Consider the following 27,992-nt stretch of genomic DNA (forward strand, 5'->3'; position numbering starts at 1 on the left):
CTTGACGTTAAATTTGACGTATTGAGATTTCGTGTATAGACTGAGTACTAACGCAATCTTTTTCTTGAATATTAGAATTATTTTGATATTAGAGGTATTTTGGCTTTTCCACATGTGAGCAAACTTCTACACTTTATCTTAAATTGATGGAAATATATTTAATTCAGGACAATGACAACCTTAAGAGAGCGCCAACTCAGTAAGTCTTAATTGACTATTTAACTTCATGTTATCATAGAAAGAGTTGGGAATTACTCATATACACTTTTCCAGATGCCTTAAAGCAGATGCTGAACCTAAATCAGCCGCTAACAAAGGGCGTGGCGACTGAACCGACATGGAAAGTGCTGGTGTACGACAGAATTGGACAAGACATTATTTCTCCACTAATATCTATCAAGGAGTTAAGGGAATTAGGAGTCACCCTACACGTGTAAGTACTTGTGTTTCATTCGATTTTTACCGCCTTATAAAGTTTACTTACATTATAAGAAATTTTGATTTGTGAAAGTAATCAAATATCTAGTAAATAAAGCAAAATTGTTTATTTTTTTCAAAAGGCCCTAAATTCAAGTTTAAATCATAATTATTAAAAAGAAATTTATTTGTCATCATTTTTATTAACAATTGATTTGTAAAATTCCAGTCAGCTACATTCCGACAGAGACAACATTCCAGAAGTGCCTGCTGTCTATTTCTGTGCTCCTTCAGAAGAGAACCTCGGCCGCATCTGCCAGGATCTGGACAATGGGATCTATGACCAGTACCACTTGAACTTCATATCACCCATAACAAGGCAGAAACTAGAGGACCTTGCAGCGTCAGCCATCCAGTCTAACTCTGTCATGCATATACACAAAGTTTTTGATCAGTATTTAAACTTCATTTGCTTAGAGGAAGATTTGTTTATTATGAAACACCAGCAGTCAGATTCATTATCTTACTATGGTAAATAATTCTTGTATTATTAAATTGGTTTGTGTTTGTTGTTAATATCACCAAAAATACATATTACATATTTAAATTAGGTTTAAGACAATTTCAATTATATGTTTTGTAAGGCAAGAAATATAAGTGTAAATTCTGTATAGTGACACTCAATGGAATGGATGTTTTTGACAGTAGAGAGAGTTTTTATTATGTAGAGAAAGAAAACCAACTATAGCCAACAAATGCTGATGTTATAGGGAGTCAATCAATCAAATCATTTATTCCGCATAAAATGTGGTACATAAGTTATTTACATTAAACACAGGAAACACACATCTTACCAGTAACATACTACAACTAGATATTTACAATGTCAATATTAAAATGTTTATATAAAAACTTAAATAGTAAAATCACGACTTATAATAAATCAAAATAATCATTAATAGAGTAGAAGCATTCTTGTATGAGCCATTTTTTAAGTCTAGATTTAAATAAGTTAAGTGGCAATTCTTGAATGTTATCATGCAATTGATTGTAAATACTAACTGACATACAACAAGCGTTTTTCCCATACAATTGCGTCTTTTTAGGTGGAATTACAAGACGATTTGGGTACCTCGTATTAAATTCACATATGTCCCTTTTTTTACTAAAAAGGTCTGGGTGTAATTTTACAAATAAACAAACTTCGTATATGTACAAGTGAATTGTTATATCATGTGACATTATATAAAGTTGTAAATGTATATATAAACAATTGTTTATTTGTTACAGCAATTAACAAAGGTGACACTAAAGATACTGAAATGGAGGCTATAATGGATAACATTGTGGAAAGTTTATTCTCTGTGTTTGTTACTTTAGGTATGTATCAACCATTTTGTGTATTTCTTTGTTTTTGTAAAAATATGTCAGGAATAAATCTAATAAAATATACCTATGATTTTTGTCTATGAGATTTATATTTTTCTAATATTTATATTTTAGGTAATGTGCCTATAATAAGAAGTAGCAAAGGCAATGCAGCTGAAATGGTAGCAACAAAACTAGACAAAAAGTTGAGAGAGAATCTATGGGACGCTAGAAACAATTTGTTCCATGGCAACACAGGTCAATTCAGTTTCACTAGGCCTATGCTGATCTTGTTGGATAGAAATATTGATATGGCTACACCCTTGCATCACACATGGACCTATCAGGCTTTGGCACATGATGTATTGGACTTGTCATTGAACAGGTAGGCATGTCCATATGTATCAATAACAAGTTGTAATAAATGATTATCAGCCTTATTAAATTAAATTAAATTAAATTATCATTTATTTCGACCATCTGGGATCATACAACAAACAAACAAACATAATACATTACAAAAAATTAAATAAATAAATAAGTTAATTAAAAAAAATTAACAACATTCTGATTACATTAAAATTAAATATAACAAATTGCCAAAATTACATAACCATGAAAGTACCTACTTATCTTACGTCTAGTGTTAGTATACATTACATATTGCCGAAAACATGGAGCGTACTGCAGTGGTTCAGATACGTACCATCCAACCTGCTTGCAAACATTGCTAGGATGCTGTTGGTGCTGGCCCTCACCCTGCTGATCAGCGAGGCGGCGCGTTTGCGCATGATGGCAGAGAAGCTGTCCACGCGCGCCTCCGCAAACATTAACGATGCGCTGCAGTAGCGAGGCAACCCCATCAGCACCCTAAAAGCATTGTTGTATTGCACTCGCAACGCGCTGTACTGTTTCTGCGTGTAGTTAACCCACAGGCTACTCGTATAAAATGAGGTTCTAAATGCTCTGAATAATGTTACCTTTACGGCAGTTGAGCTACGAACAAACCTGCGGGCAATCATGTTTGCTCGCACAGCCAGCGCCCTGCGCTCCCTTTCGACGTCGGCACCGTCCTTGAGGTCAGAGGTGATGATATGCCCCAAGTATTTAAACTGATTGACCAGCTTCAGGGGATTCCCATTCAACTTTAAGGCTGGTACTGTCGGCAAACACTTCCCTCTGACTCCAAACACCATTAACTCACTTTTCGCGGCATTGTACTTGAGCCCATGCGTAATAGCATACCTCTCACAGACCGCTATGGGTTTAGAGAGACCGCGTAGCTAATATTGTTTACGTTAATGCCTTCCACGTGACATCCGATATGCGTACTACTGAGCTCGTCAATTAGTGCGTTCACGTATAAGTTGAAAAGCTTCGGTGAGGTTAACCCGCCCTGCCTCACCCCGCATTCCAACCTATACGATTCCGACAGCGCCCCCGCCCATCGAACACTGTTGACCTGCCCTCTATACCAGAATTTAAAAATGGGCTCCCGAGGGACCCTCATATCCACCAATTTATCCCAGAGTATATCGTAGCTGACTAGGTCAAAAGCCCTCGACAGATCTAGAAAACACGCATACACTGGCGTGTCTCGGGCGGTGTAGTACTTGACAGTCTGCTTTAGACACAGTATCGCACTTTCCGTTGATAATCCGGCCCTAAAACCGAACTGGTTATCGTGCAGCTGTACGTACTTATCTAACTGTGTGTTAAGCAGACTGTCCAGCACTTTCGCTACAATAGAGGCAAGCGAAATTGGTCTGTAGTTAGTTTTGTCCGATGTGTTTCCAGTCTTGTTTTTCACAATCGGCACAACTATTGTTTTCATAAGCTCAGCCGGTAAATAAGAGTGTCCCAAGCATAACGTAAATAGCAAAGCAAGAACACGAGGTAAATGCGAGCCAGCATGTTGTAGGTGTTCGAGGCTGGCTAGATAGGCTGGCTAGGCAGGCTTATGATTAAGGCAAGAAGATTGAAATTGTAATTAAATTACAGTTCTGTAGTATTTATTTAAAACAAATCATTCTTATTATTGGAAGAAGAAATTATTTGTAGTAAAATAAAAATGTATGAAATCTAGTATCTCTTATTATAATAATAGGGTTCAAAATTTAGAATAATCCAAATAGTGCTAATATAGAGGGTACCTTAAATTCTGCTATGTATCAAGTTTTATCTATCCTCCTTCTTAATTCAATTTCTCTACATGTGAATAAATATATAATTATATGGGTCACTCACGTATTATAAGTCGAAAAACACTCGACATGTTTCACTCCATACCGAGGAGTGTCAAGGTGTGTGTGTCTCACGGAAGTTTTGTTATTAAAATCTGTACATGTGTATTGTTTTAGAGCTGCTGTACCGGAATCTTCAGCAGCGCCCGGGCAAAAGACCAAGATTCGCGTTTGTGATTTGGACTCAAGGGACCCTCTTTGGACGGAGCATAAAGGCAGTCCTTTTCCAACAGTAGCAGAGGCTATACAGGAGGATTTAGATAAATATAGGTTAGTAAGTTTATTTTCTCCAAATTTTATTGTAGCAAAAATAGTGCAGGAAGTTCTTCGTTATGGTTAAACTCATATTAAAGAAATTCAAACCATTATTGTCGTGTTTTAGCGGACGGGAAAGTTATTACTGTATTGTTTTTTACTTTTTAAAAACATGTATCCACTAAGACAAACGCAAACAGCCAATTAATACAGCCGCAGCCTGCGGCTGTAATAATTGGCTGTTTGCGTTTGTCTTCTATCCTATGATAGATTCGTGTCGTGTAAGACCGTCGTGTAAGATCGTGCGAATATTGTGAAAGATATAAAACGCACTAGGTCTTGAGTAATTGATTTATTTCTGAATTAAGTACATGATAATATTAAGTCCGACGACCGATGCTCATGTTGGCGCGGGAAACTCTCTTGCCAGCCGCGCCCATGACAGCTGGGCTGTCAGTTAGGGCACGTTTACAAACCCGGACAATATAAATATTAACAACTAGTATCAAAATAGAAATAGTTTGACGACAGACGTTGTTTTCCAAATAATAATGATATAAATTATCTTACATTTCTAACAATTGCTTAATAAAATCAAAGACTATATAACTTTTATATATTTTTTAAGGATCTCATGCGTGCAAATACAGCTTATATTACACACAATTATATTGAATGAGCGAATATTGAATGGTAGTGAATGGCAGAATAGTTGTGCCTTTAACTTTTAAAAAATAATTAAAGAGGGATATTGTTTTTCACGTTTTTGATGTGAAAGTTCAATTTGAGTGCTGGTTGATGTTTAAATTATGATTATTTTACCTGATTTCCTCGCATGTTTGGAGAAAAGCACGATATATGCCTCGACTGGAACAGCAATTCGTGGATTCGCAAATCGAACTCATCCACGCATTGCCCTTTCCCGGCCTCTGCAAAAATATATATACTATTAAAACCTGTACATATTATATTGCCTGATTTAGAGGTTAAGTTATCTAATTAAATACTAATTATCATTGACGATTATCATATCTAAGGACGAGCCTTACGGGCACTAAGAATGGTGCTATTTAGTTCACATTTACGAATTCGAGCCAATCCTGCAGTCTAACGCAACTAGTTGCGACCAAACGCTCGCGTGATGCAAACTCATCAACCAATCGCGTTGTGGCGTTAGACTGCGCGATAGGATTCAAAGATTCAAAGAATTTATTTGCACATGCTGATCATATTGGTACAAAAAAAAAACAAAGTTACTTACAGTGTATTCAGTCTGCGTGCAGACATGCAAAGATTATAGAGGAGCACATTCTAACATCAAATCATAAATCAATACAAACATGAATAAAGAATAATATAATAATTAGCAAAAAATATGAAAATGTCAATGAAAAATAATAGCAAAGTCAGATATTCAAATAATCCTTAACCCTTTTCCAGGTCGCACCAATCTACAAGGTTTTCCCAGAAAAATCAAATATATTCGAATAAATTCAGCAGACTCATTTGAAGACACGTCACATTTTCCGAAAGTGCAATCTAATTTGAACCTTAAATCGGATAGCTAAGGTTGAAATTCTATTGGCGCGTATGTGGTCGATAAATCGTCCTATGCCTGGAAAAGGGTTAATACTATAAAAGCATCTGTCCAAAAGCCAGCTAGTCAACTTGCGCTTGAATATGTTGCCTCTGAGTATCTTTAAGTCATCAGGTAGTCAGGTAGGCTCGAATTCGTGTGCATGACGCCGCTATACTGGGCTATAACAGCGTAAATCGAAGTTCGCCAATTGCGGGCATTTTTCTCTGTCAGTCTAATCACGTGAGAGTAAAAGAGAAAGATCCCCTCAATTTGCGAATTTCGATTTTCGCGGAAGGCGCCCTGGCCACATTCTCATTGCTCGTAAGGCCCGTCCTAAGATATATATCAATGCTAATTATTCATTGTTTTGATTGTATAAGATGAAAGTAGAGTTACCCTACTAGAGTAGACAAATGCGTGCTTCGAATTTGACAGTTAATGTAAAATGGCGAGGCGTGGAGGCTTGTAGATTCAGTTATATAAAATGTATGCAAGTAAGTAGCACGTGCGGTTTTACTTACAATAAACAAAGAGTTATCCGTAAAGGGCCAGCTTGAAAGCTACCACAAAACCCATAGTGCTCTTCAAATACGAGGGTACGATTTTATTATACAATAAATCAATCTTTGGTATAAACTAAAGTAGGTACTTACAATGATTTTACAGAAATTCGGAAGCGGAAGTGAAGAAACTGAAAAGCTCAATGGGCCTTGACGCGGACAGTGACCTGGCCCTTAGCATGGTGAGCGACAACACCCAGCGGCTCACCAGCGCCGTCAACTCCCTGCCGCAGCTCATGGAGAAGAAGAGGCTGATCGACATGCACACCACCATTGCCACAGGTATTACACGCTTGCACTGGCCACCTCTAAGCTTTAAGATATAGTTGGTCAAACCAATTTGTCAGTAAATAAGAACAAAAAAAACTATACTCATCCTTTTCTTTTGGATGCTAGTACTAGTGTAAGACAAAGATATTATGACTCCCTCTGTCTATGTTTGAAATGAGATAGCCCTTTGACAAACTATAAATGGCTGTATCGACTTTTTCTTCTCACTTGTCACTCGCGGATCACTCTTAACCTCGTAAGGCCCACCATACAAAGTTACCTATCCTATTTTTTATTTGGACCATGTTGTATAGTAAATTGAGTAATTTTTTTTAGTTTGAAAGAGCAACGTAACAAATGATATGCTACTTTATTTGGTTTATGAAAGGCTCTAATTAGATTGAAACAGAGTCTACATCACACAAAACCCCGTTTTTATGGCATTTAAATTAAACAAAAATGGGTTTTTGTGTAAGGTATAAGCCCTTTCTGTAATGGATCATCTTCCATAGGAAGTAGTAAAACAGTTGTTCTAACAAACTGTGCTAGATAGTCTTGTCCCCTTGCTGACAGGAACAGGACGGAATAGCCACAGGAATATTTAATATAAACATATCAAACCCTTTCAGTCCTTGGTATAACAGATTTAGAGATCGACTTATTGGCGTAGTTACGAGTAGAATTACATCGCAATAATGTGTACATGACTATAAAGATTTCATCGATTTTTATTTCTGACCCGACTGAAATTTCAGTTCGTTAGTATCAATTCAGTACATTTAGTGCTTAAGGTTGATTTTGACATAAAAAGTAAGAGTTCCGAATAAATAATTTCTTACTTTTCTCCTTCCATCATTTCTATTTAGCCCTATGGTAGACGGTATAGAATGCAATTAGCCTTTTGAACGCCACGCCTATCGTACGCGGCGCGTAATCGGGAAACTTGTCGGTACGCATGAAGGTTGATATTGGGATGTAGCCGCGCGCGTCATATGACGTGTTTGGCGGTCAAAAGGTCATCAAGTCATTTTTTCCTTTTTAGGGTTCCGTAGCCAAATGGCATAAAACGGAACCCTTATAGTTTCGCCATGTCCGTCTGTCTGTCTGTCTGTCTGTCTGTCTGTCTGTCTGTCTGTCTGTCCGAGGCTTTGCTCCGTGGTCGTTAGTGCTAGAAAGCTGAAATTTGGCATGGATATATAAATCAATAAAGCCGACAAAGTCGAACAATAAAATCTAAAAATTTAATTTTTTTTAGGGTACCTACACCCCTACACGTGAAGTGGGGGTGAATTTTTTTTTTCGCTTCAACCCTAGAGTGTGGGGTATCGTTGGAAAGGTCTTTCAAAACTAATAGGGGTTTTCAAGCAACATTTTTTGATACAGTGAATATATTCGAAGATAATCGTTCCGAAAGAAAAAAAAATGTGTCCCCCCCCCTCTAACTTTTGAACCATAGGTCCAAAAAATATGAAAAAAATCGTGGAAGTAGAGCTTAAGAATGACATTAAATGAAAACTATAGCGGACATGATCAGTTTAGCTGTTTTTGAGTTATCGCAAAAAGTTTTCCCTTCATAGTAAAAAGACTTACTTTAATTAGGTACTTACTGATTATGCAAATTTGCCTATTTGTTTAACTCGGGTGAAAGGTACCGTTTCATCCCTTGGTTAATTTACTATACTTTAAGCTCCAGTTTAGCTTATTGCGACGGAAGAGTAACTACGGAACCCTACACTGAGCGTGGCCCGACATGCTCTTGGCCGGTTTTTTTTTAAATGTATTTTGTGCAATACAGTTTAAATAAAAAGGAATACTTATACTGACCACAGAAAATTAATTTAAAAGTTTCCTTTATTTTATTAAACATTTTTTACAGCTATTCTGAACGCAATAAAGTCAAGAAGATTGGATTCATTCTTCGAGCTGGAGGAGAAGATAATGAGCAAAAGCAGCGGCATAGAAAGCAAGGCAGTCATCGACCTGATCTCAGACCCCAGCGCCGGCACGCCGGAGGACAAGATGCGGCTCTTCATTATTTATTACCTGTGCACTTCGCAAATACCCGACGACGATTATAAGAAGCTGGAATCCGCGTTGGTGGCTGCCAATTGTGATGTCAACCCTGTTACGTACATGCGGCGATGGAAGTGAGTAATATCCTTTTTGTGGCTTTCTATATCAAATAGAAGATTGTTGAACAAGATCATAAAACAACCCATTTCATCCGAGGCAAATTGACCGGCTGATAAATTCGTTCTACCGATGTACTAGTAGGTCGAAGTTGAAATGGGTACTTGCGAGTAAAAAACACATCTATTTAAGCGTATTGCTACTTAAATCTGGGACTAAATGAATTAGTCAGTACGTCGGCCCTGCTGAGGCCGCACCGCGCGACTCGCACCACCCTCCTCAGTGACTATATGGCAGGTTTTTTGGACTATTGCTAAGTCAGTAAGGGTCCTATGATTTTACTTTATACAATTATTAGAGAAAACCATTTCATGCATCCTTCATAGGTATAAAGATAACTAACTGAAAATGCTAATATTAACATGTACTTTCAGGGGCTTTACAAAAATGTCTGGCCATTACGAGGGTGGAGGTACAAAAACAGTATCTATGTTTTCAAAGTTGGTTTCCCAAGGATCATCCTTTGTAATGGAAGGTGTCAAGAATTTGGTTGTCAAAAAACACGTAAGCAATTTTATACCTAGTTTTTTATTAATTTTCATGATATGTTAATAATAATAGTAGTATGCTGTATATATTGCATGACGCGTGGCTGACGCGGCATGTCGTGCGCGGTAAGTTTTCCGCGCACGTAGTTTTTATTTCTTATTTCATTTTATCACGAGAGGCGCGTGTAATGAAGACTACCGGTAGCGACAATGAATACAATACAAATTAATGTAAAATCCAATCTATTTTGTTAAGACGGGGCGGAAAGCCGGGAAATTAAGAATATATGGCCACCGCGCGGGTTTCTTTATGTTTTACCTCAATAACTCAGAAAATATACTTTTTTAAATTTTGATCGTTAAGTCCATATAACTAGCTATTTTATACTCTAATTATATGGGTAATGAACAGTGATCGGAACTATGGGAGTAAAACTTTAACAAAACTTGTTAAGCGGACATAAAATAGTGCATACAGCCCTAAAAATATTCATGTCCATAGGGATAGGAATAGTATAGTACTTACAGCTATAAAAATATTTACATTAATAGATATTCGAATATTTTTAAGGCTATAAGCACTCTTTTTACGTCCGCTTGATAAGTTTTGTTAAAGTTTTACTCCCATAGTTCCGATCACTGGTAATGAAATAATAAATAAATAAATGATAATTAGACATGTTTCGTGATTTCTTTTCATGGAGCCCACTTTAACCTAATTAGGTTTTGATTACAGTATGCCCTACCAAATATAATCTAGTTTCCGTGCGAATCTTTTTTATGGCGTTTGCCTTTGCAAAAACGTGTAACAATTTGTAATAAAAATGTGTCACAATCATGGGCAAGATAGCTGGCGCAACCTATAGCGCCGACGCGCTTATCACACTGGATTCGCACGCCGCCTCGATGTTTGAGTGAGACAACGCTATGCTCGTATTATAGCGACATCCCACTCGCACATCAGACCGACGTGCAAATCGCATCCTGTGTGCCAAGCGCCATAGGTAGAAACCATTACGTTCGCAATCCAATTACTTACCCCCCTAATTCATAAAACAGAGCAACCTCTTACAAACAAACCTGTGTTGAATTTTGTCTCTTTCTAATAAACAGAAATATCAAAATGACGAAGAGACAAACGATCAACGGTATCAACCGTTTGTTCGTTTCGAGAAATGTTTGAATAACGTCATCAGTCTGTGGTCTTGATGATCGGCGTTGGTTTCCGAGCACAGAAGCTGCCAGTGAGCCGCTGCGTGGAGAGCGCGCTGGGCGGCGCGGACAGCGCGGAGCTGACGTGGCTGGACCCGCGCGCCGCGCGCAGCGACGCGGCCGCGCGGGCCCGCGGCGCGCGCGGCCCGCCGCCCAGCGACGCCGTCGTGTTCCTCGTCGGCGGCGGCAACTACATCGAGTACCACAACCTGCTCGACTTTGCTAAGGTACGCGAGTTGCAAGTGCAACTTACCAGTGGCTAACTGAAGACGCTGCGTATTTGAGAACGAAGCTCCAACATTTTGTTGAATTGAATATAACCATAAAAACACAAACGTCACTCAAACGCCAGCCTGCCGGGCGCAAGCGAGCTAATGTGAACCTTACTGGAAAGTGCGAAGGTTACTTTAACAGCGTACGTCTTGACACCTTTAGTAGTGGTTGGCGCTGCGGGCACGACTAGTAACGACGACTTTAGGGGTTCTTGGCGTTCAAAGGGTTAATACGTCTATAGATCGTCATTCACAACGACGCACGCGTCGTCAAGGCATAAGGCAAGGCGCCTTGACTCGTATTGTCATGTTATTAAAGGTTAGATTTGACAAATCTGCGAGTCATCTTGGATGACACAAACTATTGTGTAAAATCACCTACTAGCTTCCTAGAGTGCATAAGTATTCCCGTTTGTCCCCGCCATACATGAGTCGCGGACAGTTAGGAATGATTCATTTGAATGTACCTATTCCCATCTGTGCCCGGTTGGGACAAATGCGAATATTCCCAATGTAGTCACTATAAAATGATCACTGCCATAATTATAATAAAGTTATCCACTCGGGAATAAGTATAAAGCAAAAATCTTATTCATATGACCGGGTTGGCCTAGGGGGTAGTGACTCTGTCTATGTTGCCGATGGTCCTGGGTTGGAGTCCCGGTTAGGGCATTTATTTGTGAGATGAGCACAGATATTTATTCCTGAGTCTGGGATATATTCTATGTATTTGTATATTACATATATCATTGTCTGAGTACCCACAAGCCTTCTTGGCTTACCGTGAGACTTAGTCGATTTGTGTAAAAATATCCCTATAATATTTATTTATTTATTATATATATGAAAGTTGCACAAATGGCTTTTGAACTATATTCTGGCGAATTAGTTATTTCAGAAACCCCTAGCATACCCACGTAACCTACCCACTCCTTCTGTTCAATTTGGCCGCCCAATGGATAAGAACATAGAAACGTCTTTATCCTAGAAAATTAATATCATCACGAACTTATCATGATGATAACTCTTATGAAAACCCTAACAAGTATAATGATATTTGCAGCAACAAGCTATGAGTGGAACTGCCCGGAAGATCATTTACGGCGCAACGACACTCCCCAACGCCTCGCAGTTCCTCAAGCAACTCTCACTTCTGGGCGAAGAGATCCACTGAGCAGTCCCAACGCTACCAATTAACATTAACTATTATATTGTATAAATAATAAATATTAATCAATGACTATATTTATAAGAGTTCATTCTTGTTGTTCTTTCTTATCTGTGATGGAATCTTGGTGATGCGTTCAATGAAACAATACTTCAACAAGTTGGCATTTTATTTACAATGACACAGAAAATATACCTAACATCTAATATCTACTAATAAATTTTTGATTGTTTTGAACAAGAAGTATAAAATCTAAATCACAAGATAGTAGTAATTTAATAGTTATCAGATCTTGACCCACAAAAAATGTATCTTTCGCTATTTCTGTTTAAGAATGTTGAAATGAAATAAAGAAATAGATATGAATGCAGAACTTTCACAACCAAACGCCCTCCGCGGTGAGGGGCAGTTCTGTCAACCGTGTCGTTATATTCCCGGTCCTTACGCTATTGTGCTTCATTACAAACTAAAATGTGTCACCTAAGAACATAATAGGTAATTGTAATAACCCTCGAAAAATAGCAAATATGATTATGATTACACTAAGCACTATATTTAACGAAAGGATTAACTTTAAGTGACAAGGAACTTGAACATCCACAATATTAACTGTTGCGACAAGATAATGTAATAGTGTAACAAGTACGAACATTAAGAATACAATTCTATCACTGATCATGATATGGATTTGGCACAATTAAACAGAATAAACAATTAAGTAGACAATATATCCATTTATAAAATGAGAAAGAAGCGTTATTGTACGCCATTACCAAATAATAATTCGAAAAACAGATCATTATTAAATTGTGTTTCCAAGGGTGACTACTCTCGGCACCTCTACTGTAGATAATAATAGCGAATGAGTAAACTGCATATCGCAGTGGATGTCGGGTCGGGGCCGTCTAGTGCACATGTGTAATTATGCTAAAATACGTGATAACACTAACAGTAAAATAGACCACTTATAATATACATACAGTTAGGAGCAAAAGAGGGCCAAGACAGTAACTACTTAAGAGAAAAAGAAAACATTAAACAATGAATGCATTTATAACCAAAAGTTCAAATTCTTAAGCTTTCATATTGAAGAGAACTGTAAACATACATTTTTCTAATGTCAGTATGTCATTGGTAAACTTTTGCACCCAAAAGTATTCGAAAAACATCACGTACGAGTAAGTATAATCATAAACAAGTAGTATCAATACAGTAAAGAGAAAATTTCTGTTTGTGCATGGGATGAGAGATGATAACTACATTTTAAATGTTTTCTTACATTAAATTACATTAATTGTACATAAAAGAACATTTATAAAATTATATAGATAATATACTTATTTTTAAAGCATTGTGCGTATTAATATTATAAAAATAATTCGGATTTCTTATAAACAAAAATAAAACATTCTAGAATTACTTCAATTCATATGGCACGGCCGGGATTTTCTGTTATATTTATTTATAAATCCCAATAGTTCATTCCATAGGAAAATAATGTTAGCGCCTCACTAAATAAAACATTTTATAGAAAATGTTCCTTGGGTTAATGAAAATTGAAGCCAACATAAATATGTACAGCATACTTGTTATAAAATTCGTTTATGAAAATATATTATGGTCACAAATGATTGAAAAATATACAAAGGAGACTAACATAGCTTACCTACATTTGAGTTAACTGATTAATGGTTTCTCGTCGTCGGTATGCCAGTCTATTATAGTCTATATATTCGCTACATGGAATGCGTGTCCGTTTTCGGGTAAAATTCAACATCGATTTCATTCAGGAAAAGTGTGATATTCATGTTAGTATAGAATTCTCCTGGTAAAAATATATCCTAGATGAAACTTGAATTCGTTTCTAGAATTCAGTACGAAATAATGGCAAAAAATAAATAAAGAATGGCACGTAAGTTAGAGAACGATTTTAAGGTAAATGCAATTCAATATTAAATATGACCCCTATATTTAATATGATACCTCGTCATATTGAGACCTGAGTGACACCCCTGGTTACATAGTATTAACAATACCAAAGAGAGATAGAACTATTAATATTACACAGATTATTAAGGCGCATTTACAGATACATACGTTTAAGATTATTTATCAAACATCTCTACACTTATATACTAAGGACCTTTAAAGCAGTGCAATGCTTCACAACAATAAGCTGTAATTATTATAAATTCAGAAGCATCACTTACAAATGCCTTAGGTACAGTAATAATTGAAATGTCCCAATAAATTCATAAAAATATGTCACATCAAAATGATAAATCTAAATTAATAATAGATACCACTGCAGGCAGATACAGTGTTCCATGTGCTTTAATATAATGGTATTAGGTACATTTTTGGCAATTATTAATTTAATTTCAATCTAGATTTTTATAGACATTGACAATACCCAGAACTGAACCAAGAGACCTGATCCCAGTGATCTCATTGTTGGAGACACAAATAATATACTCTAACAACGACAGTCTTTACGAAATGTTATTTTTAGACATCTCTCAGAATGATGCCAATCCCTCCACATTCGCAGGCCAGACCCAGAAAATCGAGTTGTCAATGCCTAAGCCTTGCCAGGTTGCGACAAGTCTTTCTCGCCAATGGCACCCGCAGCATTTACCTTCATCACACCGATAGTAACGCGGCAATAGCATTCTAATCGGTACCTTCAATTCGGTACCTATATAGGCCCCTCGACAAGGGAACTTACACATTAAGTGTCATTTTAGGGTTAGATAGGTATAGTAAGGCTAAGTGTCAACAGCGCAATAACAAGCATGCGATCAACCAATTGGAACCCTAGGCCAGCATAGAATTATGATTCTATTTGATATGTCAAACCAACGTAAAAAAAAAACTTAAAGGAACCAGTTTCTATGTTGATTTTAGAACGTATCTCCATGGGTATCATATCTCTCTGGGTCCATTTGGTTAAGGGCTGTGCCTACAGACAGGTAACACCTTCGTTCAAAATACTGTGTACACAGTTATTACATTTGAGGAGTGTCTTTTCAAAAGGGCTTATATTTGTAAGGAGTCCATATAAAAAATAAGTCCTTTTGAAAAGACACTCCTCATTTATGTTATGCCATGCCGTCGCTACATTTCTGACTTCGTTGTTAACGTAAAATTATCTTGATTGAAATATACTATAGTGGAGATATGCACGTTGAACTGTAAATCTTTCGGTGTACCAAATTAACGAAATCGCATGTATATCCGCAGAAAAAAGTAGGTATTTAATACCGCGGTGGACACACTTTTGTTATTTAACAAGATATTTAATTTTAAAGTAAATACCTAAACTGACCGTCGGACATATTGACACGTTTTTAAGTGTGTCGCTGTTGGTATTCTCGTCAAAACTCGTTTGATTTACTCATAAGAGGACCGGAACGAATTATGTTTTTATTGTTACATCTTTTTCCGTGTGAGCCATTAATTACATTTTGTATTTAAAATTTTGTCTTTTAAAATCACTAAGTACTTATGTAAGGTGCAATATTTTGTTGCTGAATGTTGTCACTTTCATTTATCTAAATAAATATTATGTTTTATATTTAATACAAACATAATATATATACAACATGCACAAATATCTTGATATAGATATATTATATACTTGAAATTAAATTGCGCGGGAATTTAAAACACGGACGGAAGATTTTATTTTGTGGACGCAACACGGAAACGAAATACAGGTAAGGTGTACTGGGATTATTCGTGACTGGACTTGTAACGTATGCGAAGTGAATGAAATATGCAAAAAATTATTATTATCGTATTAAATAAAAACAACATGGTTATTTTCTATAAATATTCATGTTTTTTATAACGTATTTAACAATGTTAAATGTAAGATAAAGTTTACTCCAATGCGAGATATTTAACGGCAGTTATGATGATTTAAAGGCATCTGTGTCGAAAACACAAATGTTGGCATTTTTTTAGTTACAATTTTATCTTCCTTAGAAAAACTTTTTTAGGAAACTTCGTATGCTCGACGTATTTCACATTCTCGTTGGTGTCGTCGGTCACCATTGGTGTTCTCAAAATAATAGTTACCTTGCCATGAATTTCTATTTTAGTGACATATGATTAGCCCCCCATAAATCCCATAATGCAAAAACAGCTGTTTTTTTTTAATTTTGACCAAATGACGTATCCGCATTTTCAGAGCATTTTTTATTGTTTTCGGAGACGGTAGGCTTAACTTTTCTTAAACGTTTGCAGATGCCCATACCATTAAGATATTTTTAAACAGTTTTACTACAACATTTTAATGTTCTCGTGAGTTCTCTGTAAGATTTTGTGACTCACCCAGGCCTTTCTTTTTTTTAACGATCTCTCCCAGAATACTAGCTAATGCTGGAATGTTTCCCGGAACCAGATTTTCTAGCGGACGCAAAAATATTAAAAACAGACCTTCAGCTCTAACCAGTTTCCACAAAATGTTCCACTTTCTTCGCTTACGGCCACAGGAAAATAGTACTGGAGAAATTACATACAGTTTCGCGACGGTGTTCTTCTAAATTGACCATAATTTCAAGAGAAAGAATGCAATGCTCATGAAACTTACCGGATTAATTGACATACATATAGACTTTAAATTGGCAGTTAGATATAATTTCAGTTTGTTTTATTTTTTTTATTTTTTACATGTTCCAAACTTTGTGCAGATTTCACTCCGCATACGTTACTTAGTCACACGTTATGATTTTTTCCATATACGTTATTGCTTAATAGGATACATTGGTCAACGTTTCGTTAAACAGTGTCAATGCATTGAGAAAACACTTGTGTTTACAAATACAACTGGGTATTTTCTGTTTTAACTAAGGACATTCCGAAAAATAGTTATGTTTCTTGTTATGTCTTAAGATGCACATAGGGACTAAAGTGAACCTTTGAAATTTGATGACACAGGACCTAGCTCAGATTCACACATATCCTATTAGCGAATGAATCGAACGGCAGCAGGTCAGATAAGCAATTCATCTAGTCGAGACTATTAATGCCAGAAGAGAATCAGGGTAGGTTGATTTAGATTTTCTAAATTTCGGAGTTAACCCTCTTTACTGAATAATCCCAATGCATCTAAACCTTTCACCTAAATTATATAATGTCATTTTTGTAATAAATAAATTCGAGTCGAATTTTTAAACTGAATACATATAACACATAATTTCATTTAAAATGCATAAAAAAATTGCATAGGTACAATACTGAAAATTGGAATGTTACCGTATTTTTTAAATTTAGAATAAAATCATAGTTTATCCTAATCGGAATGTCAAACATTTGATATGATATTCATACCCTCGTAAAACACAGATACAGGAAATGTGTCACTTGATAATATAATATAAGTAAAGCGGAATTCCTACACAATTACACATTTGTCGTTTTATGTAATGTAGCTTGACAATATGTCAAAAGTTCCATCACTGATTGAGATTCTAATAGGGCAGAGAGAGCAGAAAACGTAAGTACATCAATCGAACACTGAATATGCTTCAAAAATGTCAAATTATTTCAGTCTCGCAAAAAGAACGCGCATTATTGAGCGACATTTGAATATAAAAGTCTGAACGTCATTTGACGATAGGCATTAGGTACTATCAATAGCAATGAACACTCGCCCATGCCAATAGTGAGTAATGTCATATATCAAATCAGATCAGATATTTAGTTCGAATGCCACTCCGTAGCTTTTAAATATATCCAACAGCAAATAATTATAATTGCGGTTCTTACTAAGTACTTGAAATAAATTTACATTAGGCCCATTCTTATGTAACGTATGAAATGCCCTTTATATAATATAGGGAACTACTACCAACTATTTAGTCACGGTTACAGAGTATTATAAGAACATTAAATTCAACAATGCAGTATTGTATAACAAACGCTAATACATGTATTTGATATAGGTATTTAGGAATATGAAAATGATAAAATATGGGAAGGATTCAAGTTTAGAATCATAAAACTTACTCTAGAAATAGCATAATAGAGTCGGGTAGGTGACTGTCGAAACACATGTTACAGTTGATTCTAATCAATACGAGATGTTTACCAGCTGTCCAGACGGCTAATTATGCACAGCTACCATCTCTCCGTTCTAAACAAAATTACTATTCCAATCGAATCCTAAGATATTTTGGTTCAACCAGTTAAATATAGAGATAGCAAACATCTTATTTCAAAACAAGTACCCTGCCCGACATTCATACCTATATTTAAATACAAACAACTATCAAGAAGATTCGAAATTACAAAAGAATATCTCAACATGTAAACCATATTTATAACTGTAAATATTTTGTCATTTTATATCAATTATTTCTAATCAATTTTGCAACAGACCTTATTATTAGAAGTGATTATCACCATACCTAAGCAATAGTTATTAATCAGTATCTTTAAAGAGAACATCATTTTATTTTTAACTACTTTTTGTTAACTAGTAAGTATTAGATTCGAGGAAGTTGTCAAACCATTAATTTTGGCAGTTAAAATTCAATTAAGTATATTTTAATAAAACATTCAGATTTTCCCATCAAATTGATCAATAATAAAGTTCAGAAAAAAATCCTGTTGTTACTATAAAAAGCGAAAACGAGAGATCAAGTGTTACATAAAGAAAGGCATTGTTTCAGATCAGTTTCAAAATTATTAATGTAATATTAATTTACTATAAGATTTTTATGTCTGTAATATTTTCAAGCAGATAAAGATATAATGACTAGCCGAAATATGTATTAATAACAGTTCGTTGATTATTATTAATATGCTAAACAAGCTATCCGTTCCAGTATTAAGACAACCAGTCGAATGTATGTACTTGTAAATCTGTAAGTAACGTTATAAACGTAGCGATGACACAGATCTTTCGGCGTGTCTGCCGCCAACTGGTTTGACAATGAATTTCAATTAATGTAACAGGCTTATCAATTGTAATAAGCATGATGGAGTTACTCGGCGTTGGTTATCACCAACCCAATTAAGTAAATAAAAATGAAATAAATCTTAAGTACCTTTGTCAGTAAGGAAAGTGATTTGCCGTGTCATGGGGAGGGCAGCTATTGTTTGAGCTGAGCACTTGAGTTCGTGCTACGACTGGAGCCGCTGCTACTGAGCGCCATTTTCTGCATTTGCCGAATCACTGTTGTTGCATGGTATGCTTGTTTCCAGCGGGACTTGGCAAAGTTCTTCTTAAGCTGTTCAGATACAGTGCCATGGATGTTCTTGCTGCTAGCTTCATTACCAGAAATCCATGGATGAGCCAATGCCTGCCTGTAAAGGAAATATATAACAAATCAAATAACTGATTAATTAATTAATTGAGTAACTGCTTCAGTACTTTGCTCATTTATTTTGTCAATTTTCATTGTTATCATGAAACCACAAAACCAAATTATTGCAATAGGTACAGACATTTTATAAATATAAACATAACTTGATTCACTGACCTCACAGGACACGAAACTATGAAATTAAATCATAATATTTTTACCAACAACTACGTCATACCTACTAACTTCTTCTTCTTTTAAAATATGGCTTCCATCAAATCTATGATGATTTTGCCAATGTCAAGTTATGTTGTAAGTTTTAAGTGTGCTCGTAGAGCATGACGTTGTTCGGTAGTTGCTTTTAGTAAAGAGATAGCTGGACTTTACTAAAAGCCACGATGGATTGCCGGGTGTTGATTAAAATATGGTTAAACGCGTTTCAAGATTAGTTTTTCATTAGCTGCACACTTCTACGATAGTTCACTGCATAATAAGCTATCAATATTACACTTTAAACTACATGAATGAGCAAAACACAAAAAAATATTCTAGAGACGTGTTCACCATCTTGAATCTCAACGACAACCCCACCTACTAACTTAAACATGCAGTTAAAGAGACTCATATGAAATGATTTGTTATAACAGATTACTGTCAACCAACTGACAAACAAAGGATTTTTATAGGCTTACATATTTATGTCATAAATCATCATTAGTATGTTTTTCTATTAATTTTAGTATTTTTAGGGTCTCGTAGCTCTAAAGGAAAGACCAGCCACCTGCATGTTGGTCCACGGGGCCATGCTCAGTGTAGACAAAGAGTATTTGAAATAAAGGGGTATTGTCAAATAAAACTTTGTAGCGACGTACATTTACTGCCATTTTTCGACACATAATTAAAAGGGGAGACTTTTTGCGATAACTCAAAAACGGCTTAATTGATCATGTGTTTTTATTTAAGGGGAGCCTGCGTTGTTAAATGTGTCTTTACTCGAGCGTCGGAGAAAGATTAGATGATAGGAAGAAAAAAGGCTATATAATGTTTCTTTTTTAGCGAGCCGGAACTGGCCGTAGGCGCCTACAAATTAAGTTTAAAAAATGTAAAAAAAAACTATCACTAAAACCAAAGAGCATATAATCACTACGTTACTAAAACTGTCAGATATTGGTAGTGTCACTCGCGGAACACATCTTTGATAACAGGTGTGTTTGTATTTCTTTGCGGATTATCGGATACTCCACCGAACACTGTCTATGACCGTAATATGGATTCATATACTAGCCGTGTTTTATCCAACCTGGACATTGGCAGAATCATCAACACCTTGATGGAGCCATAACACGAAAAATTGATTGATTGGGTGTGTTAATCTGCCGCTTAATTTACATGGGCAGGGTGGTCATACGGAAGGGTAGAATATTAGGAAAAAAATGTACTCGAGCGCGTCAGATGAGTGTTGTGTTCCTGCCGGTGAGTAAGGTTGCCAGAGCTCAACGAGGGGGGTGGGGTTAGGGTCGGCAACGCGCATGTAACGCCTCTAGAGTTGCAGGTGTACATAGGCTACGGAGACTGCTTACCATCCGTCAGGCCGTATGCTTGTTTGCCACCGACGTAGTATAAAAAAAAAAAAGATATTCAAAACGTATGTTAAGTGAACCCTACAAAAGTGTATATTTTAATAATCTGACGGACTAAATGGTAGGATGACGAAGTTGCAAAAATAAAACTGCCATCTTGAAATATTCGAGCTAGTCCGAAAGTGAAAGTTAGCAAAAAAGTAAAAGGGAAAAAGAGCTAGGCGCACTAAACTTCATAATAGTATTTTATGCATCAGTTGTATAAGAAGGGTCAAAAAAGGCGAGTGGCGTGAGTTACAATGTGAGCCGGAGCCGAAGGCGTAGGCGAACATTGTAAAGGAATACGCCACGAGAATTTTTTGACCTACTTATACAACGTTGCATACAATATTTTTCCTACGAGTCAACAAAAATAAATCTTAATTTAGGTAAACAAATTACAGCAAAAGTATATAGCCAAGACGCGCGAGCATACCTTGTTACGCGGCCGGCCCGCCCCGGGCCGCGGCCGGCCGGTCGGCGACACCTCCTCGTAACTTATGAGGCCTACTTGCTACTTGCTAAATTAATTTTTTGGACAGTTTTTTCTCAATTTTGGCCACCGTAGCCTACGGAGACTAACAAGCAACGCTAAGCGGTCTTCGTAGTCTATGGGTGTTGCTATATTACGGGTGTCACATGCGTGTTTCTGACTTATGAAGTAATTATTTTTACTATGCAACCAAATGAATATTTTGTAAGTTGGCATCAATGGACTTAGTTTAAAACCGTATTCGTTTTGGTTTTGTTAGGTTGGTAGCCATTAATCGCAGTAACGTTATAACGTATAAAAGCACAAGAGCTTTTATGAGGAATAGACAATATAGACTATTCTTGAAATCTTTTATGTATGTTCTTATATTCGTGTTAATGAATGCATAAATGACAGATAACAGTAGAGGAGTAGGAAAACGATTTTTGACATTTGGTCGCGCTATATTGTTACCCCTGCCACGCGCTTACGGATCGCTAAAATCGTCTGACCCGCTCTAGTATTTTCAAATATATTTTCTTATAATTTTAAATTATTTAAGAAATTGATGATAACTGACCTAAAATTAGGAAAACAAAACACAAAATTGTTATTCAAATAAAAATAAAAATAAATAAATAAAAATAAAAAATCAGTGTTAAATAATATTATTGGTAGGTAAAAATGTTTATGTTATAAAAATTGTTAATTTCATTATTTAATTTTTCCTTAAAAATAATATTATTATTATACTCTTTATTATTATTATTATTTGTAAAGCAGGCAGGCAGTTGAAAAAACTGATAATGCCTGTATCCAGAGTCATCAATAAAGTTTTCAGTGTTGAGTAGAATTTGCATTGTGCACATCTAATTTATTCTTAAACTCATTGACACTTTGGGCCGATATTATATCCTCTGGGAGTTTGTTCCAAGTTTTGACCACTCTGTTGCTAAAGAAGTGTCTATGAGGATTGTTGTAGGACCTGTGAGACACCAGCTTATACTGATGACCTGTCAGACGGTTGTTGTTATTGCGCTCTAGCATTTTATGAAAATCTTTGAGGTCATAGTGTTGGGTTAGTATTTTGTATGTCTCAATTAGGTCTCCACGTTTTCTGCGCTCTTTCAAGGTTGTGAGCTTCAGGAAGTGCAGTCTTTCTTCATAGGGCATATTATTATATTACTCTCTTTATTCATTCAATATCTTAGGTTAGGATTTTTTATAATATGGATATAAAAGTAAAATATAAAAACACTTACAAAACAATACAAAAGATATAAACACATTATAAAAAACCTAACCTAGGGTGCCGCCAGCAGCGGGGCAGGGCCCAAGCTGCCGGTGGTCAGGGCCGCAGAGAGAGGAACCGACGTACTATACGCGCCGTGTCCAAAATTACTGCCTTCTGCATCTGACCCTTGATCCAGCCACCTAGCGAGAGTCTCTCTAGGTGTTGGTCGAGACTCTTCACTATGAGACCGTTCGCTGACACGACTATCGGGACAATGATCGTCGAATCAACATCCCACATGGCGGTTATCTCGTGAGCCAAGTCTAGGTACTTACTGGACTTGTCCTTCTCGGCTTTCACGAGATTCTCATCATGGGGGATGGTGATGTCGACGAGCACGACCCGGCGTTGCGATCGATCTATTATCACGATGTCAGGCTTATTGGCTACAATAGTCCTGTCAGTAATAATAGATCGATCCCAATAGAGCGTGGCACGACCATTTTCGAGAACTGGCGCAGGTGAGTACTTGTAGTACGGTACTTCGCGGTCCACAAGGCCGTATAGAAGAGCAAGTTGCTGGTAAATAATCCTGGCTACGAGATTATGTCTGTGCAAGTACTCGCCGTTAGCAAGATGAGAACAACCGGAAATGATATACCTGAGCAGGGATCGGAAACCGGTATTTTTTGTATGGGAACGAAAACGGTATTTTTTCGTTCTTTGTTAATTATTTCATTTCTAATTGGGCAATCTAATAATACGAAGTCGTTATCAAAAACCACAACCGAGTCCTATATTTGGAGTATAAAATAAACCGAAATATATGTTTATTTCAAAGTTTTTCCAAAAAACCGGTTCCGATCCCTGTACCTGAGTGACTCTCCGGGACGGCGGCATGCCCGACAAATGTCGACCGTACCGTCCTTCAGGATATATTTCCGATAGTTGTTCGTCATCATCACTTCGTCCGCAATTGCACAGGCAAAACCTTCGGTTTCTCCGAAGAGGTCCCCGAATCGTAACCAGTTCACCGACGCGAGCAGGTCCACGTCGGGTCCCGTGAGGGCCTTGTAGAACCGCCCGTGTAGCACCTTACTCTCCCATGCCGCCTTGCGATCCGCAGTACTTAGTACCACAGGTTTGCGCCAGTTCTCGTTTACCAAGGAGAGCGGCGTGAGGTTCCTTATTATATTATATTATTATTTATTTATTGTTTAATACACTGGCAGCTGAAAGCTGATGCGTGTATATCACTGCACTTGTTTTTTTTTGTACGATTAATGTTCATTTTGGTAATTTGAAATGTTTGTCAAGTTTGTTTTTAAAACTATTCACTGAAGGAGCATTTATTACTGTTTGTGGTAGTTTATTCCACTCGCGCACGACGCAGTGCGATAGAAAGTGCTTTCTAGGATTGCTTGTGCTGGGAACGCGAGTAATTCTTAAGCTGTGGCCTCTTAGACGATGATTCTTGCTCATAACAAACAGGTCCTTTAGTTCAGGTAAATCGTAATAATCATGTATGATCTTGAAAGTTTCAACGAGGTCATCATGCTGTCTTCTTCGCTTCAGGGTTGTCAAACCAAGACTGGCAATCCTTTGGTCGTATGGTTTGTTATGTAGTCCATATACCATCTTGGTTGCCCTGCGTTGCACCTTTTCAAGTAAAGTGATATCCTTCTGAAAATATGGACTCCAAATTTGGTAAGCATATTCAAGAATAGGCCTTATGTACGTCTTATATAGTTTTAGGAACAATGCTTTATCAATTGTCTTAAAGGTCTTTCGTATAAGGTATACTAGTGAGTTGGCTCTTTTTGTTATTTCCAGAATGTGTATATCCCACTTCAGGTTGCTTGTTATAGTGACTCCGAGGTCCCTTTGTGAATTTACTACTTCTAGGACTTGTGTACCCATAGTATAGGAAGCTGAGGGTTTATGGGCCCAGTATTAAGAATGGTACATTTATCCGAATTAAGTAACATGAGCCAGTCCTGTGTCCACCCTCTAACTCGATCTAGGTCTTTCTGTATGATGTTATGCGAGATGAGAGGGTTCCCCATTATTTTCATGTCATCAGCAAAAAGTGACAGTCTAGATTTAACAATGGACTTAAGGTCAGTGACAAAAATTTCAAAAAGGATTAGGCCGAGAACAGATCCTTGCGGGACACCACTTAGAACCTCGATAGGTTCAGACAGGTCCTCTCCTACTCTGATTCTCATTTTTCTTACACTTAGGAAGTCTTGAATCCAGTTCAGAAGAGGTCCACGAATCCCGTAATGCTCCAGCTTACTAATGAGCCTTTTTATAGGTACCCGGTCGAATTCCAGTTCTTAGTCCAATAGTCGAGACAAGTCAATAGATTAGTGATTGTTATAGACCGTCTAGGAATAAAACCGTGTTGTTCTTCAATTATGATCTGTTCTGATTTAGCAATGATTTTCTGCATTACTTTACAGGCAATGCACGTTAGACTTATTATTATTATTATTAAAGCTTTTTTCCACTTAACAAGTTTTGCAATGTGTTTCTAATTTACAACTATTTCTTCCATTTTTGTTATGTGGCCCCTCTGAGGGTAAAAGCCTCCTCCATTCCTTTCCACCTTCCTCTGTCATTTGCCATATGTCACGTTAGACTTATTGGTCTGTAATTCGCTGCAGTAAGTTTGTCGCTTGTTTTGTATATAGGGGTAACGTGGCGTCCTTCCAGTCATCAGGCAGTTTACCGGACGTGAATGACAATGACATTATATGTGACAGCTGTTCTCCTAATGAATGACTGCATTTCTTCAGAAATATTACCGTCTGGACCCATAGCTGTTTCGTCTTTAAAGGTGTTTATCACCTTTTCCACCACCTCAGGGGTAAATTCAATTTCTTCCAAAGATTTCAGCACTCTAGTAGTACTCACTGTGGGTATTAGTAAAGTATCTGGTTCCATAACAAATGATTTCCTGAACTGGTTTGCGAAAATGTTTGCTATTTCTTTATATTTTTGAGTTTCTTCGGTATCTTGGTGAAACTACGTTAAACCTCCTCCAACATCTCAATATCCTTGATAAAATAAGGGCTCCACTCTTGAAATGCATACTCCAGTATAGGCCTAACATAGGTTTTGTGAATTTTGAGCATCATATCTGGCGTCAGATTCCCAAAAGCTTTCCTTATGAGGTACATAAGGCTCTTTGCTTTCTTAACGATTGCAGTTATATGTTCTTCCCATTTCAGGTCCTAGGTGATTTTAACGCCCAGATTGATTTGTGTCTTAACAGCTTTTAAGGGAGTGTTGTCCAAATTATACATGTAATGAGGGTTTTTTTTACCTATGTGCAGAACAGTAAATTTTGTAGAATTCAGGTTTATGAGTTCAGGCGGCAATAGTAGTAGTAAACACTTTATTGCACAAAACAACTACATAACTTAACACAGAAAGAATACAGTAAATGTGTACAAAGGTGAACTTATCCCCTCATCCTTTTAATATATAGGATTTCTTCACACTCACAGAGCAGAGCATCACACAGAGCGAGCATCGCCTGAGGCAATTTATTGACACACTACGGCCAGTGTACATGTGCCTCGGCCGAAGCGGCGCGTGCACTTTCCTCGCCCGAGTTCGCTGCCTCAGCAGAGGCATGTCTACACTGGCCATATTGTGCGTGAGGAAATTGCCTTGCGCGTATGCTCGTTCTGTGTGGACCAGTTTAAAACACCATTAGCATCATACACATAAATTAAGTAATCATAATATTGCTAAGGTAATATAATCATATTCTATAAATAATGAATTACAAGGGTAATACCAAAGTGCGGTCTGGATCCAAACCATGGTCTGCCATTTGGTGACCACAGGTCTACTGTATAAAAGTATAATCTTTTAACGCGGTTATGTCACTGATGCGAATTTGCATGTCACTCTGGTATAAAAAAAAGGTATATGAGTGTGATACCGCCTAAGTCTGTATTGTCTTAGCAACGGAGTCCACACCCGCAACACAGCTGCCAAGCATTCATACTGCTGTGGCCCTCCTCACAATGCAAAAGTGTTTAAGTATTATTTAACCATTTAAATATGAAATTTGTCAGAAAAGTTACTAAGCAACCCACTGTTAAAATTTGTATCTGCTTTGCAACCACATTGGTCAAAATGATGGATAGGGACAAAAAATTATAAAGGGTTTGTTAGATTTGACAGACATGTATGACTAATCTCATCAGTATTTAGATAGATATCATGCTGTGCTATGCATGATTAATGGAATGGTTAATGTTACAGAAGATAAAGCTACTCACCTGCAAGTGTATCTCTTGTCAACATCAACACACATCAAATGCCTTATGAAATCCTTAGCTGATTCACTAATGTCATCCCAGTAGGGAGAATCAAACTCAAAATCGCCTTTCAATATCTGGGCAAACAAATTTTCATCCTTCTCATCATAAAATGGTGGGTATCCGCAAAGTAAGATGTAAGATATTACTCCTATACTCCATACATCCACTGCTTTGCCATATGGCTTCTGGGCAAGCACTTCAGGAGCAACATATCCTGGAGTTCCGCAAGCTGTAGCCATGATGCCAGAATCTTCAATTTTGGACAGACCAAAATCACTGATCATAATTTTACTGTCTTCATCAGCACTGTAATAGAGCAAGTTCTCGGGCTTGAGGTCGCGGTGTACGACGCCCTGCGAATGCATGTAGTCCACAGCCTCCAGCACCTGCCGCATAAGGTTGGACGCGTCCTTCTCGGTGTACGAGCCTTTTTCCACAATGCGGTCGAACAACTCCCCGCCTGTCACCAGCTCCATCACGAGATACACTTTGTTTTTGTCCTCGTACGTTTCTAACAGCTGGACAATGTTAGGGTGCGAAAACATCTTTTTCTCTTCCCCTTCGCCTTTTGCTTGTTCACTAAATCTCTTCAGTACCCTAATCTCATTTTCTAGTGAATCTTCTTTCCCTTTAAGAGCTTTTTTGTCGATAATTTTACACGCGAACAACTGCCCGTTATCTTTGCTTTCTATCAATCGCACCTCGGAAAACGCTCCGGTTCCCAGCAAATCTTTAACCACATACTTGTCTTCGATGGACGGTTGCTTTTCGGAGTCTCGGCCATCCTTTTTCGATTTCCTGCCGAAATCTTTTTTCCCAAATAAAGGCATCTTTGTGCCTCTCTATCCCGGATAGGATTTACTACTATCTTAAAAACCTACACGTACCTACGTAGATATAATCAGACCACACACATATATCAAGACTGATATACTCTCTTGCTTCACGAATGCGCAGGCTGCTCAAGGTCAAGCAATTTGTCAAAG

At 37.1% G+C, this 27,992-nt stretch overlaps 3 protein-coding genes across 4 annotated transcripts; 1 reads left to right on the forward strand and 2 right to left on the reverse strand.

Annotated features, from left to right (window-relative positions):
• On the forward strand, window positions 1-12,181 carry LOC133534722 (protein sly1 homolog). 2 transcript variants are annotated; one of them, XM_061873962.1, is made up of 11 exons: window positions 3-199; window positions 274-433; window positions 647-948; window positions 1,708-1,797; window positions 1,921-2,170; window positions 4,146-4,298; window positions 6,529-6,704; window positions 8,569-8,839; window positions 9,257-9,386; window positions 10,606-10,809; window positions 11,918-12,181. In XM_061873962.1, exons 1-11 carry the CDS (start codon window positions 172-174, stop codon window positions 12,026-12,028), a joined length of 1,875 nt encoding a protein of 624 aa, XP_061729946.1. In that variant the 5' UTR covers window positions 3-171; the 3' UTR covers window positions 12,029-12,181. The 2 variants fall into 2 exon arrangements, with proteins under 2 accessions (XP_061729947.1, XP_061729946.1); XM_061873963.1 differs by lacking the exon at window positions 10,606-10,809 and having other exon boundaries at window positions 1-199.
• Window positions 12,174-27,965, reverse strand: LOC133534727 (calcium/calmodulin-dependent protein kinase type 1). The gene is made up of 2 exons (XM_061873972.1): window positions 26,965-27,965; window positions 12,174-19,339 (listed from the first exon to the last, which is right to left on the reverse strand). The coding sequence occupies exons 1-2, from the start codon at window positions 27,834-27,836 to the stop codon at window positions 19,126-19,128; spliced, it is 1,086 nt and encodes a 361-aa protein (XP_061729956.1). The 5' UTR covers window positions 27,837-27,965; the 3' UTR covers window positions 12,174-19,125.
• On the reverse strand, window positions 21,873-24,067 carry LOC133534728 (uncharacterized). The gene is made up of 2 exons (XM_061873973.1): window positions 23,537-24,067; window positions 21,873-23,324 (listed from the first exon to the last, which is right to left on the reverse strand). The coding sequence occupies exons 1-2, from the start codon at window positions 23,623-23,625 to the stop codon at window positions 22,778-22,780; spliced, it is 636 nt and encodes a 211-aa protein (XP_061729957.1). The 5' UTR covers window positions 23,626-24,067; the 3' UTR covers window positions 21,873-22,777.
• Window positions 27,966-27,992: the final 27 nt, after the last annotated feature.

This window comes from Cydia pomonella, chromosome 2 (genome assembly GCF_033807575.1).
Source record: "Cydia pomonella isolate Wapato2018A chromosome 2, ilCydPomo1, whole genome shotgun sequence".
Classification (NCBI taxonomy): Eukaryota; Metazoa; Arthropoda; class Insecta; order Lepidoptera; family Tortricidae; genus Cydia; species Cydia pomonella.

What these genes read in the sequence shown, in the direction of transcription:
- LOC133534722 (XM_061873962.1), top strand. Translation starts at nt 172, where the DNA reads ATGACAACCTTAAGAGAGCGCCAACTCA. An exon ending in TTGGACTTGTCATTGAACAG is followed by an intron (nt 2,171 to 4,145) that starts GTAGGCATGTCC and finishes GTATTGTTTTAG; the next exon opens with AGCTGCTGTACCGGAATCTT. An exon ending in ACCTGCTCGACTTTGCTAAG is followed by an intron (nt 10,810 to 11,917) that starts GTACGCGAGTTG and finishes TGATATTTGCAG; the next exon opens with CAACAAGCTATGAGTGGAAC.
- LOC133534728 (XM_061873973.1), bottom strand. Translation starts at nt 23,625, where the DNA reads ATGATGACGAACAACTATCGGAAATATATCCTGAAGGACGGTACGGTC. An exon ending in CGTCCCGGAGAGTCACTCAG is followed by an intron (nt 23,325 to 23,536) that starts GTACAGGGATCG and finishes ATCCCTGCTCAG; the next exon opens with GTATATCATTTCCGGTTGTT.
- LOC133534727 (XM_061873972.1), bottom strand. Translation starts at nt 27,836, where the DNA reads ATGCCTTTATTTGGGAAAAAAGATTTCGGCAGGAAATCGAAAAAGGAT. An exon ending in GACAAGAGATACACTTGCAG is followed by an intron (nt 19,340 to 26,964) that starts GTGAGTAGCTTT and finishes TTTCCTTTACAG; the next exon opens with GCAGGCATTGGCTCATCCAT.